At 28.6% G+C, this 10659-nt stretch overlaps 3 protein-coding genes across 3 annotated transcripts; 2 read left to right on the forward strand and 1 right to left on the reverse strand.

Annotated features, from left to right (window-relative positions):
* Position 1: 1 nt before the first annotated feature.
* LOC112903922 (large subunit GTPase 1 homolog) lies at positions 2–2477 on the forward strand. Its single transcript, XM_025974322.1, has 6 exons — positions 2–217; positions 301–548; positions 610–1796; positions 1851–2056; positions 2115–2227; positions 2284–2477. The coding sequence occupies exons 1-6, from the start codon at positions 119–121 to the stop codon at positions 2408–2410; spliced, it is 1980 nt and encodes a 659-aa protein (XP_025830107.1). The 5' UTR covers positions 2–118; the 3' UTR covers positions 2411–2477.
* LOC108732500 (RNA polymerase II subunit A C-terminal domain phosphatase SSU72) lies at positions 2238–3548 on the reverse strand. Its single transcript, XM_025974323.1, has 4 exons — positions 3175–3548; positions 2849–3107; positions 2683–2795; positions 2238–2327 (listed from the first exon to the last, which is right to left on the reverse strand). Exons 1-3 carry the CDS (start codon positions 3411–3413, stop codon positions 2694–2696), a joined length of 600 nt encoding a protein of 199 aa, XP_025830108.1. The 5' UTR covers positions 3414–3548; the 3' UTR covers positions 2238–2327; positions 2683–2693.
* A 2468-nt stretch (positions 3549–6016) lies between these two features.
* On the forward strand, positions 6017–9168 carry LOC108732515 (protein ELYS-like). Its single transcript, XM_025974344.1, has 8 exons — positions 6017–6590; positions 6643–6932; positions 6981–7125; positions 7181–7321; positions 7373–7611; positions 7888–8037; positions 8538–8796; positions 8867–9168. The coding sequence occupies exons 1-8, from the start codon at positions 6470–6472 to the stop codon at positions 9166–9168; spliced, it is 1647 nt and encodes a 548-aa protein (XP_025830129.1). The 5' UTR covers positions 6017–6469.
* Positions 9169–10659: the final 1491 nt, after the last annotated feature.

Here is a 10659-nt window from a genome sequence, read left to right on the forward strand (position 1 = left end):
TAACCTATCCCTTATCAAAATCTGTACTTATCAAATTCGGTAGTAAAAATCAGAAAATGTCATGATTCCTCATTACAAGACGAGTAATAATCAAAAGTAATATATTAAATACATTATAATGGGAAAGAAAAATAAAAGCAATTCTAGTTTAGGTAAATCCTTAGTTAGAGATCGCTTTAGAGGTAGAAATGGAAAATTTGTGGCAGACAAATCCATGGTAAGCAATTAAAATGTAGATATAATGCAAAATTTGTACAGCATAATTTTTTTGAATGGATTACCAATGCTTCATTATTACAGCTACATACAACAGAACTACTGGATGGTTATGACTGGGGCAGATTGAACTTGCAATCTGTAACAGAAGAATCATCATTTCAAGAGTTTCTTTCCACTGCTGAATTAGCTGGAACAGAGTTTCAAGCTGAAAAGTTAAATATAACATTTGTCAACCCTAAATCAAATGTAGGATTACTATCTGATTCTGAAAAAATGACTAAAATTATTGCACATGAAAAACATAAACATCTTATTCAAATACCACGCAGGTAAGATACTACATAATTATACATTTAACATAAAATGAATGTTTACAAAAATAAAAAATAGGCCTTTCTGGACTCCCAAGATGTCTGCAGAAGAATTACAATGTTTAGAAAGAGATAATTTTTTGAAATGGAGACGTTCCTTAGCTGAACTTCAAGAAGAAGAAGGTTTATTATTAACACCGTTTGAAAAAAATCTAGAATTTTGGCGTCAACTTTGGAGGGTTATTGAAAAAAGTGATGTTATAGTACAAATTGTTGATGCTAGAAATCCTCTACTATTTCGATGTGAAGATTTAGAAAACTATGTGAAAGACATATCTGAGGATAAAGTAAATTTAATATTAATCAACAAAGCTGACTTTTTAACTAAAAACCAAAGAGAAATTTGGGCAAAATATTTTGAGTCAGTTGGAATAAGGATTGCTTTCTTTTCAGCAATAATTGAAGAAAAAAAGACCAATAAGAAAACTAATGAAGATAAAAATGAAACTCAAAACAATGCAGATTTAGAAACAACTAATGTTGAAATATTAAAATTAAAAGTAGGAAAATTAGAAGAAAATGTTGATAAAGCTGCAAATGCTCTTTCACACATTATTAATAAAGTAGAGAAACTACTAAACAAACCTAACAGTTCTGAAACTATTTCATTAGAGAAATCAGATACTGTAAAAAATCTTACTTCACATGAAGATAATGTTATAATCAACAATAATGGGGAAGCAACATCAGAATGTATAAATATTTTAACTTCCAGACCTCAAAGTCCTGACATTAGCAATTCACCTGAGATTTTAACAAGGGAAGAACTTATTCAATTTTTTAAGGTAACTCATTCAGGAAAGAAAGTAACTGAAGGTCTAACTACCATTGGTATGGTAGGATATCCTAATGTAGGAAAAAGTTCTACAATAAATAACCTAATGACAGTAAAAAAAGTGTCTGTATCGGCAACTCCTGGGAAAACTAAACATTTTCAAACATTATTTTTGGACAAAGACATTCTTTTATGTGACTGCCCTGGTCTTGTTATGCCTAGTTTTGTGTTTACAAAAGCAGAAATGATCATTAATGGAATTTTACCGATTGATCAAATGCGGGATCATGTGCCTCCTATTAATCTTATTTGTAACTTAATACCCAGACACATTCTGGAAGATAAGTATGGGCTGATGCTGCCAAAACCTCTGGAAGGTGAAGATCCAGAAAGGCCTCCTTTTGCAGAAGAACTATTAAATGCTTATGGCTGTAAGTTATTTTAATTCCTTAGACATATATATTTTCTACATTATTTTGTTTTAGATAATAGAGGTTTTATGACAGCTAATGGTCAGCCTGATAATCCAAGAGCTGCAAGATACATATTAAAAGATTTTGTAAATGGTAAACTTCTTTTTGCTCATGCACCACCCAATGTTAATCAAAATGAATACCAAATTTGGCCTCAGAGGAAAAATAATGGGTGTATAAATAGAACATTGCCACCCAGACAAGCAAGAGCCATCAGGGTTTGTATATTTCAACTGCATAATGAAATAATAATAAAACAACTATGATGTTTTGTAGTCTAACAGAATAACAAGTGAAGATTTGGACAACTCTTTTTTTTACTCAAAAACACAAGGTTTACATGTGAAGGGCCAAATAATTCCTAATATTGGAGCAAATCATATAATTAGGCAAGTTTGTATGTTATATTGTAGTAGTATTCCTTGTATAATTTTACCATTTACAGGGAAGCATCTCTTGAGTCACAACAGTCCTTAAGATGTGATAAACCTTGGAAAAAAATTAACAAGTATGAAAATAAGAAAAAAAGGGAAAAATTAAGACGAGTCTATGCTCATTTAGATGAACATTAATTACAAACCAACCGAATGAATGAATTTGTTTTTCCTTGAAAAAGAAAATAAATATTGAATTACTTTGCTAAATTGTTTTAATGCAACAATTAATTTCACAAAAAAGGAACCATATTTCCAACACATACTGATAATGTTATTATATTTTGATAAATTTTAAATTCTATTTGATTAATGTTTTAAAATTTATGTATTTAAAACATATGGGAACATCAAAAAAATATTACTTAGATAAAATTTTGAAAAAAAATCACAAAACATGAAATTTTCACCTAAAAGCAAATCAATTAAAAACAATGCTGTGTAGAATAGGTCTTTCACATTTTTCCTCAAAGCTATGTAAAACTTCATCTATATCATTGTCCAAATCATCAGATTTTGCCATCTAAAATTACATAAATTATTAAAAAAATAACATTAGCAGACAATTGAGCATACCATGGTACACATATCACTTATTAAAAATGCACCTATTGTTGCTTCTTCTAAATTATCCTGAATATCAATATTTATCACATGAACTATTGAATTATCTGATGGTGTTTTATTTTCCATATATTCTAATACTTGATCATAAACACGTTCCTCACATGTTATTAAAATATCGAATTTTTCTGTGCATTCTTGAAATTTTTCTGGTTTTGTTTTAATTCTTCTATTTCTATCTAATGTATGTAGCAAACCATTTTGAGTATATCTTTTAAACATTAAGGAAAAAATAGTACACTGTATACAACATATATAAATTGATTTGAAGAGGATACAAAGTTTTGTCTTTGCTGATTAAATCGTTGTATATTTCATCATATGAAACACCAAAATCATATATATTTGGTTTATCAGCAGCTGATCCTGGCAATTTCACTTTATCACCTGTTCCATAAGACTTAACATAGAAACCTTTTTTTGCAAGGAAAGCGTGAGCTTCCATGCTGCGATTCATATTACTTGAACATATAATTGCAATTCGTAAATTATTCATATCTATATCGTTATTGGCCATTTATTTTATTAGGTAGATATTCTAAAGAAAAAACGTTCACAATAAAATGCAAAGTATGAATCAATTTGAATACCGATTGAAATTTGAATCTTTATTGTTTAGAATGTATTAAAATAATTCTCTTGTCTTAATGAATCTACATTTTATTATTTACAATGGAACATTTCAGATGCTTGTCTGTTACTTTTTATCCGCAAATTCTTGATGGAACGTGTGAAAATATAATAATAAAATGCCCAATTGCACAAAAAGAACAAAGCTTAGATGCTGATACATCCCACAAAAATGGTATAAGTCAACGTTTAATTATGTCAGAAAATGTTTCATCTGAAAATATTTGTTTTACACCGCCTAGTATTTTAATAGTAAGTTGTAAAGAGCATAATATTTTTTAAAAGCCGACTAAAAAAAGGATTTTTATTTCAGAAAACGAGGAAAAACTGCTCAAAAAATAGTTCAAGTACCAAAAGAAAAGGATTAAATTTCTCACCAAATCTTCGTAAGGTATGTTATAATAAAAAACTGATCTGTTTTTTTATATTTTATACTTATTTTTCCTTTAAGAAGAATGCTAGTGAATTAGTGGATGGTATGGTTCAAAGTACTTCAAAAAAATGCTGTCCAAGTTGTGATAATATTCATGGTAATAATTTATCAATACAAATAAGTCCAACAAAAAATCAATTTGAATTAGATGTTAGCTCCAGTGATTTAAAAAATGTAACTAAATGTGAAATTAATGAAGAATATCTCATCAACAACGAAAATGAAGTTTTGAGAGAAATTAATAATAGCATGGGCTTCTCAAATAAAGATATAGAAAGTGGTTTTTTAACTTCACTGAATCAAAGAGTTGAAACTTGTGACATTTTGAATTCATCTTGTGTAACAGAATTTGAATGTGTTCCAAACGAAAAAGAAACCTCCAATAATCAGTTTCATGATTTAGATAAAATACTTATGAAACCTAATGATCAAAAAAATGATGAAAAGTCTGAATTCGAAGTACAAATCATTAATGAAAATGACGATGAAAATTCTGAAATAGTTTATAATGTAAATACTTTCATAGAGAATAAAGAAAATTTAAAAATTGGTACAAATCTGGAATTTTGTTCAGAACCAATAAACAATGAACAGGAATTTTCAAAAACTAATGTTCATTTCAAACATAACATAAAAGATGTTGAAGAAAATGAAATATACTATGATCATGATAAAATGATGATTGAGAAACTATCTTCTGATTATGAGAAAGACAAGTTAAATAATTTAACTGAAAATAACTGTAGCAGTAGGTACCAAAATAATAAACAGACTTGTTTATGGAATTCATTATCTAATGAAAAAAAGCAGAAACGTTCTAGAATAAGCAGGAACAAGGAAAATAACAGAAAATCTGTTTCGCTAATCCGTGTTAAAATATCGCCAAGAAAAGATTATCACAAAGATCAAAAAAGTAAAAGCGTAATGAAAGAAAAAGCTATAACTTTTAAAACTAACAAAAATACCGTTTATCAAGAACATAAAATTCATAATAAATATTCAAAGGACAGTTTCGAGCAGAGTATTAATGTAGATACTATTTATGAAGCTGGAAAACAGTTTAGGACAAATTATTCCAATTCATCTTTTAAAGAGAGGAACATAGAAAGACTTTCAACCCGTGTTCGCTTAACACCAAAAAAAGGAAAAGAAAAAAGCAAAAACTCGGCAGTTTCTCTTATTCGTCTTCGAGTAACACCTATAAAAGAAATAAAAAATGATATACTTGAAAATACAGAATCAAATAAACAAATAAATGCATCATTTCCTCAGTCGAAACAATCAAATAACGAAAAATTAACGATATCAGCTTGTAACGAAAGCAAAATAGAGTTTAAAATTAAAGGAAATTCACCAGTACCAGGAAAATTAAAGTATGAAAGTACTGGCATATTAGTAGCAAATGAAACTGAGAAACAAAATTTAGAAATTAATTCTGAAAAGCCACAAAAGAAAACGAATGAAACTTCTGCTTGTAATGTTACTCAAGGTAGTATAAAATCTCCTGATAAAATACAAAAAATATATAATGATTTTCTTTATGCTTTTACTTACGAACAAAAAAATCCTAAATATTCAAATGGTACACAAGAACACTCACATGAGTCNTGAAGTATTACCTTGACTATAGCATTATCCAGACTGGGAGAATATTGCAGTGTGTAGAAAATAGGATTTTCTCAGTAAAGAATTTCTGAAAATTAAGAAAATATTTTTTAACTAGTATTACTCATAGTGATGCTAATAGAAGTGCAGTGAAAGAAATTTACTAGTAACTACTATGACAATGTAATATTTGATAACATTCCAAAAATTCAAGCTAACTAGCAATTTTACCCTTTAGTAGACATCATCAAACACTGAAATTTGAAGAAAAGTACGTTAATTATCAAATTTTACTACATTTTTTTTATGTGTGAGAAAAATTCTTGTACACTATGAATCCTTTCGGCCGCAACACCCTAAACCTTACAAAATAGTTCATGCTTTAGAAATGCTTATTAGAATTCTTTATAAAATACGTGTATAAAACTTATTAGTCGTTTATTCACCTTTTTTTTATTGAATAAAGCCAATAATAAAGTTGTTTATTTCCACTTGCAGGATGAAAATCATAGATGAAAACAGATTGAAACAGTTGAAAAACAACTGTTATACTATGTTTGTATATACCTTCTACTTTAAAAGAATGGGTTAAGAATAGGAATATTTTTAAAAAATTCGTATGAATAAATTTATAATCAATAAAAATATTTTGCAGTAATTTTATAAAATAAGTGTACAAATCAAACAGTCAGCATGCGCATAAAGGAATTGTCAAAAGTTGGTCAAAAGTCGTTGCATGCATCCATAGATACATGCAAATAATTAAAACAATCGTTATGATTTGAAATTATAGAATGTTTTCATCTTGTTTTCATCTTTTTAAATAAACAAATCTGCATTTTACATAGTAAATCCGTTAAATAGCCTTAAATGAGGTGGAAAATAAGTGGAAAGTATGTAATGTTATGTACAATACCTGTAATAGTTCAAGAGTATACTTTTTAATTAAAATGTCGTTCACAATTTTGAATGTGACTCCTATATGTTCTAAATTATTTAATTCTGACGATAAGGAGAACATAAGAAGTAAGTTACTTCAACAGTGTATAGGTTGTTATTTAATTAAAGTGCTTTTTAGATTGTATACAATTTGGAGGTATTTTTTGTGAGACAAAATATTTTTGGTTGGTTAGTGGTTCCTGTATAACTGTAGGATGTACCAAAACAGGCCTTATAATAGGAAACTGGAAATTTAGTACCTCCTCTAAAATGTCTATAAAAATAAATTGTGTTACTGAACTTCCAAGAGAAAACAAAAGCATACCATTTTTAATAATAGGTTTAAAATGTAATGGAGAAAAGGGTATGATTTGTATATTTCAGTTTACAAGTTCAAAAATTGTAAGGGCCATTGAATTACCTAATGAGGTAAATATGATAATATTAAATGAATAGAAAGGTAACTGTTACTTATAGGTAAGAAGAATTTCTATCATCAATACAATAAGAAACAAATGTTTACTACCAGAACTATTAGCATTACTTGATGGTGTCATTGTAGTGGGGACCTCATATGGTGGTTTACTTTTGTTAGATATATGTTTACAAGAATATGAAAATGGTATGCTTTAGTATTCATTTTTGTTTCAAATTGTACAAATATTTTATTTTTTAAGCTACTTCAATGCACGGAGTTTTTAAAGATGAAAAAAATGCCTGCAGAACAATGGATTTACAATTAGATGATATTTCATTATTGGAATCACATAAAAATTTGGCAAATCTAAATATGGAACATGTGGCAATATACTTAAATGGTAAAGTTGTTTTATTTATGAATTTAAAAAAATAATTTTTGTTTCTTTTAGATCTTGGAAGTAGCTCAAAACAAATTTTTAATTTAAAAAGTCCGAAGGATACAGTATTAGGCCATCTTAGCAACCAAAATGTAGTTATTACTGCTCTCTACTATTGTTCTCAATTGTGTTCCTTATTTGTCGGTTATAATTTTGGTCTTTGGCAAATTTGGAATCTAAAGGAAATGAAAGTAGTTTATACTTCTCCAATTTTAGACAATAATACACCAGTTACTCATTTTGCTGTCCAGGTATATCCAGAGTGATGCAATTAAAAGTCTTTCTTTTGTAGCTGCCTAAACTATTTACTTTAGGATACAATATTTTTCACAATAATTTTAACAATTCGTATAATTTATTCAAGAAAAATAATTAATGTTTGTTGAGAGTTGATTGTTTAGTCACTATAAAAGATAGATTTTTAGTTGCTATGCTTAATTTTTCAAAAAATATTTTATTTATATTGAATAAATCAAAAGCAAACTGTCAGCTTTTAGTCAGTAATAATCACTTTCATTTTTGTAAAGGAACCTTGTGACGACCCAAGAGCTTTTTGCTATGTTTGGGTAATTTACAATAATGTTGAGCCCTTCAGTTTGGGATTTCCTTTGGCTGTTATGTATGCATTACTGTTTGATACAAAAATTTGGCATGATAAATACGGGTTCTTTTATGAGGTGAGCATCTACATCTTAAATAACTTAAAATAAGAAAATTAATAAATTATGTAACTAGTAGTGATGCTTCGCTACACGAGTTTCAGTCGATGATTTTTCTTAAAACATCTCATGTGTTTGAGTATTCTACTTATATAGACATATGCACCTTTCTGATACTACTCACCACTATATACATATCCACGATAGTTGCAAAATTATTGCTTACAAGAGCACTAACTTTCCTCGCAAAAATTTTATGAAAATACATAAAGTCTTATGCCGCATATTTTATTAACGCTCGTGTAAGCTGTGACCGAACAAAAAAGTTGTTACATATATAGATTATTTGTTAAATTTAAAGTGGAATTTATATAAATATCAGTTTCTTCATTGTAAGAATAAATCTCAACGAAAAAATTACTTGTTTTAACATCGACTAAATTCGCCATACATTTTTTTTATGTAATTGTATTTCTCTTGTTATGCGAATACACCCATTTTTGATTAATGTTTTTTAGGGGTTATTCTCATGTCACGTAAGATTTCAACGAGAACTCGTCTTAATAGAAGGCAATGACGAAAACCGCATCGGAGGATGCTGCACGGGCGTATCTTCCATTAGCAAAAGTGTATCGAATCTAAATTCAACACAAGAGTTTTCAGAAGATGGGTTCTCTTATTGTTTTTTTACATGGAACACTTGGACATCTGACAGACAGTTGAATACTTATTTAACTCTGTTTGATTTAAACCAATGGTATAAAGAGCAAATGCCAAGTAAGTTTATGTGTGTGGGTGTATATTTCTTTGTGATTATTAAAATGTAAATTTTTCTTCCTTTGAATAGGCTATTTACATAAGAGAAACAAGCATGTTGATTCCTATACAATTACTGTCTCCATTTCTGATTTTCTAAAGTCAGTTGATAATGAAAACAATTCAGCTTTGCTTGATGTAAAAGTCGACTTTAAATCCATTCTCCAATTTAAGGGAGCAGTGAAGTTAGAAGAGCATTATTACCCATCTTCTTTATCCTTCAGTAAATATGGTTTTAGTTTACTTATGTTCCTTTTCATACTTTCCCATTTATTTGTTTTCTTTATAGATTTNTTACCGATTGATCAAAATATAAAAAAAAAGGAAACCTGAAAGGTTCAGCTTTCATTGATAAAACCGTAAGTGATTTTAAGGGAATAAATGTTGAAATTTCGTTAGGAAACCTTCATAATCCAAACTATAATAGCAATGAAACATTTGCATCAAAACCTTGTCCTGTTACTACAAATTCACAAATAAATATATTTAAACAAATTAGTGATAAACATTCATTAATAGATACAAACACTAGTAACAACATTTGTGAAAATTATCTATCAGTATTTAAAAATGAGGCTAATATTAAAGGTCCACTAAATTATGATCAAGAACATAAAAGCTTAGAAAAGCAACTGTTAGACTGTGAAAAAGAAGAAATTCAAAACAGTGTGTCTCAAGTAAGTTTTCTTCAAAATGTTTCTTTGAATTCAGTTTCTTCTGAAAACCATGATATATTAAATAATGCTATAAAAGATGACGATGTCCAAATTAGAACATACATTTCTAGTGACATAAATACTAGTAATGAAAAAAAATTAATTACCAGTATAACGATGAAAAATGATGACGATTCTAAAGAATTTTCAGATGATTATAATGTCGTTGAACAGGACTTAGATATCTCCTCATCTAAACCGGATTTTTTTAATAAGGCGTTTATAAATCACGACAAGAATTTTACTTCTGTAATTAATTCGGAAAATATAGAAGAAATTTCAGAAGACTATTGTAATGGCACCGGAAAGGACCCAGACACATCCTCATGTTCCTTTCAATACGAGCCAAATTGTAATGAAATTAGTGATTCAAAACGTAAGAAAAAAGAAAAAGGTACTTTAATAACATCATGCTCAACTGTTACATCTGATTTATTTAACAACGCGTTCGTAAATAACGACACGAATTATACTGCTGTCGTGAATTCGGAAAGTAGAGAAGAAAACGACTGTATAAAATTCGTTTATGCTTGGGTTGCTGATAAGGGTGTTAATACTTCGTTTTCCTACGAAGCTGGAGAATCGAGCGAAGAAGAATATGAACTGATCGAAAGTGACAAAAGAACGGAAGTGTTTGAAAAACTACAAAAAGAAAGCACAGTAAACGTTAAGAAATCCTCACAGAGTGTAAATACATCAAGAAGAAAGACATCGTTACTACAGAAGGGAAATCTAAGTTCAAAAGACATCGAAGGTGTTCATGGCGCCAAAATAACTTGAGGTAGTTAAAACATTACAAACGCTTATTTTAGTAGTTTTTTCTGCAGTATACATAAGCATGGTTGATGTGGCCTCGCAGCTACAGGTCCCATTTTTTGTGTAAAAATACTATATACCACTGTTATTTACGAAAAAACTTTAGACCGCGGCAGTAAATAACAATTTTTAAAACTTTTTATATTTATGTGCTTTTTATTATTAAATATAAATTTGAATTCTTTTTTGTTTAAAATAATTTTATCCTAGGTGCTATATGATAATACGAATATTCAAAAGTGAATATAAATGCTAGTAAAACATTATTACATTTAAATTAATAATTAAAATA

The sequence above is a fragment of the Agrilus planipennis genome, unplaced genomic scaffold (genome assembly GCF_000699045.2).
Source record: "Agrilus planipennis isolate EAB-ADULT unplaced genomic scaffold, Apla_2.0 scaffold48, whole genome shotgun sequence".
Classification (NCBI taxonomy): Eukaryota; Metazoa; Arthropoda; class Insecta; order Coleoptera; family Buprestidae; genus Agrilus; species Agrilus planipennis.

Excerpts from the sequence above, each read along its gene's own strand:
- LOC112903922 (XM_025974322.1), top strand. The coding sequence starts at position 119 with ATGGGAAAGAAAAATAAAAGCAATTCTAGTTTAGGTAAATCCTTAGTT. Across the intron at positions 218-300 it reads TTGTGGCAGACAAATCCATG|CTACATACAACAGAACTACT; the intron begins GTAAGCAATTAA and ends TCATTATTACAG. Across the intron at positions 549-609 it reads CTTATTCAAATACCACGCAG|GCCTTTCTGGACTCCCAAGA; the intron begins GTAAGATACTAC and ends AATAAAAAATAG.
- LOC108732500 (XM_025974323.1), bottom strand. The coding sequence starts at position 3,413 with ATGGCCAATAACGATATAGATATGAATAATTTACGAATTGCAATTATA. Across the intron at positions 3,108-3,174 it reads ATCAGCAAAGACAAAACTTT|ATATACTCAAAATGGTTTGC; the intron begins GTATCCTCTTCA and ends AATGTTTAAAAG. Across the intron at positions 2,796-2,848 it reads TAAGTGATATGTGTACCATG|ATGGCAAAATCTGATGATTT; the intron begins GTATGCTCAATT and ends ATGTAATTTTAG.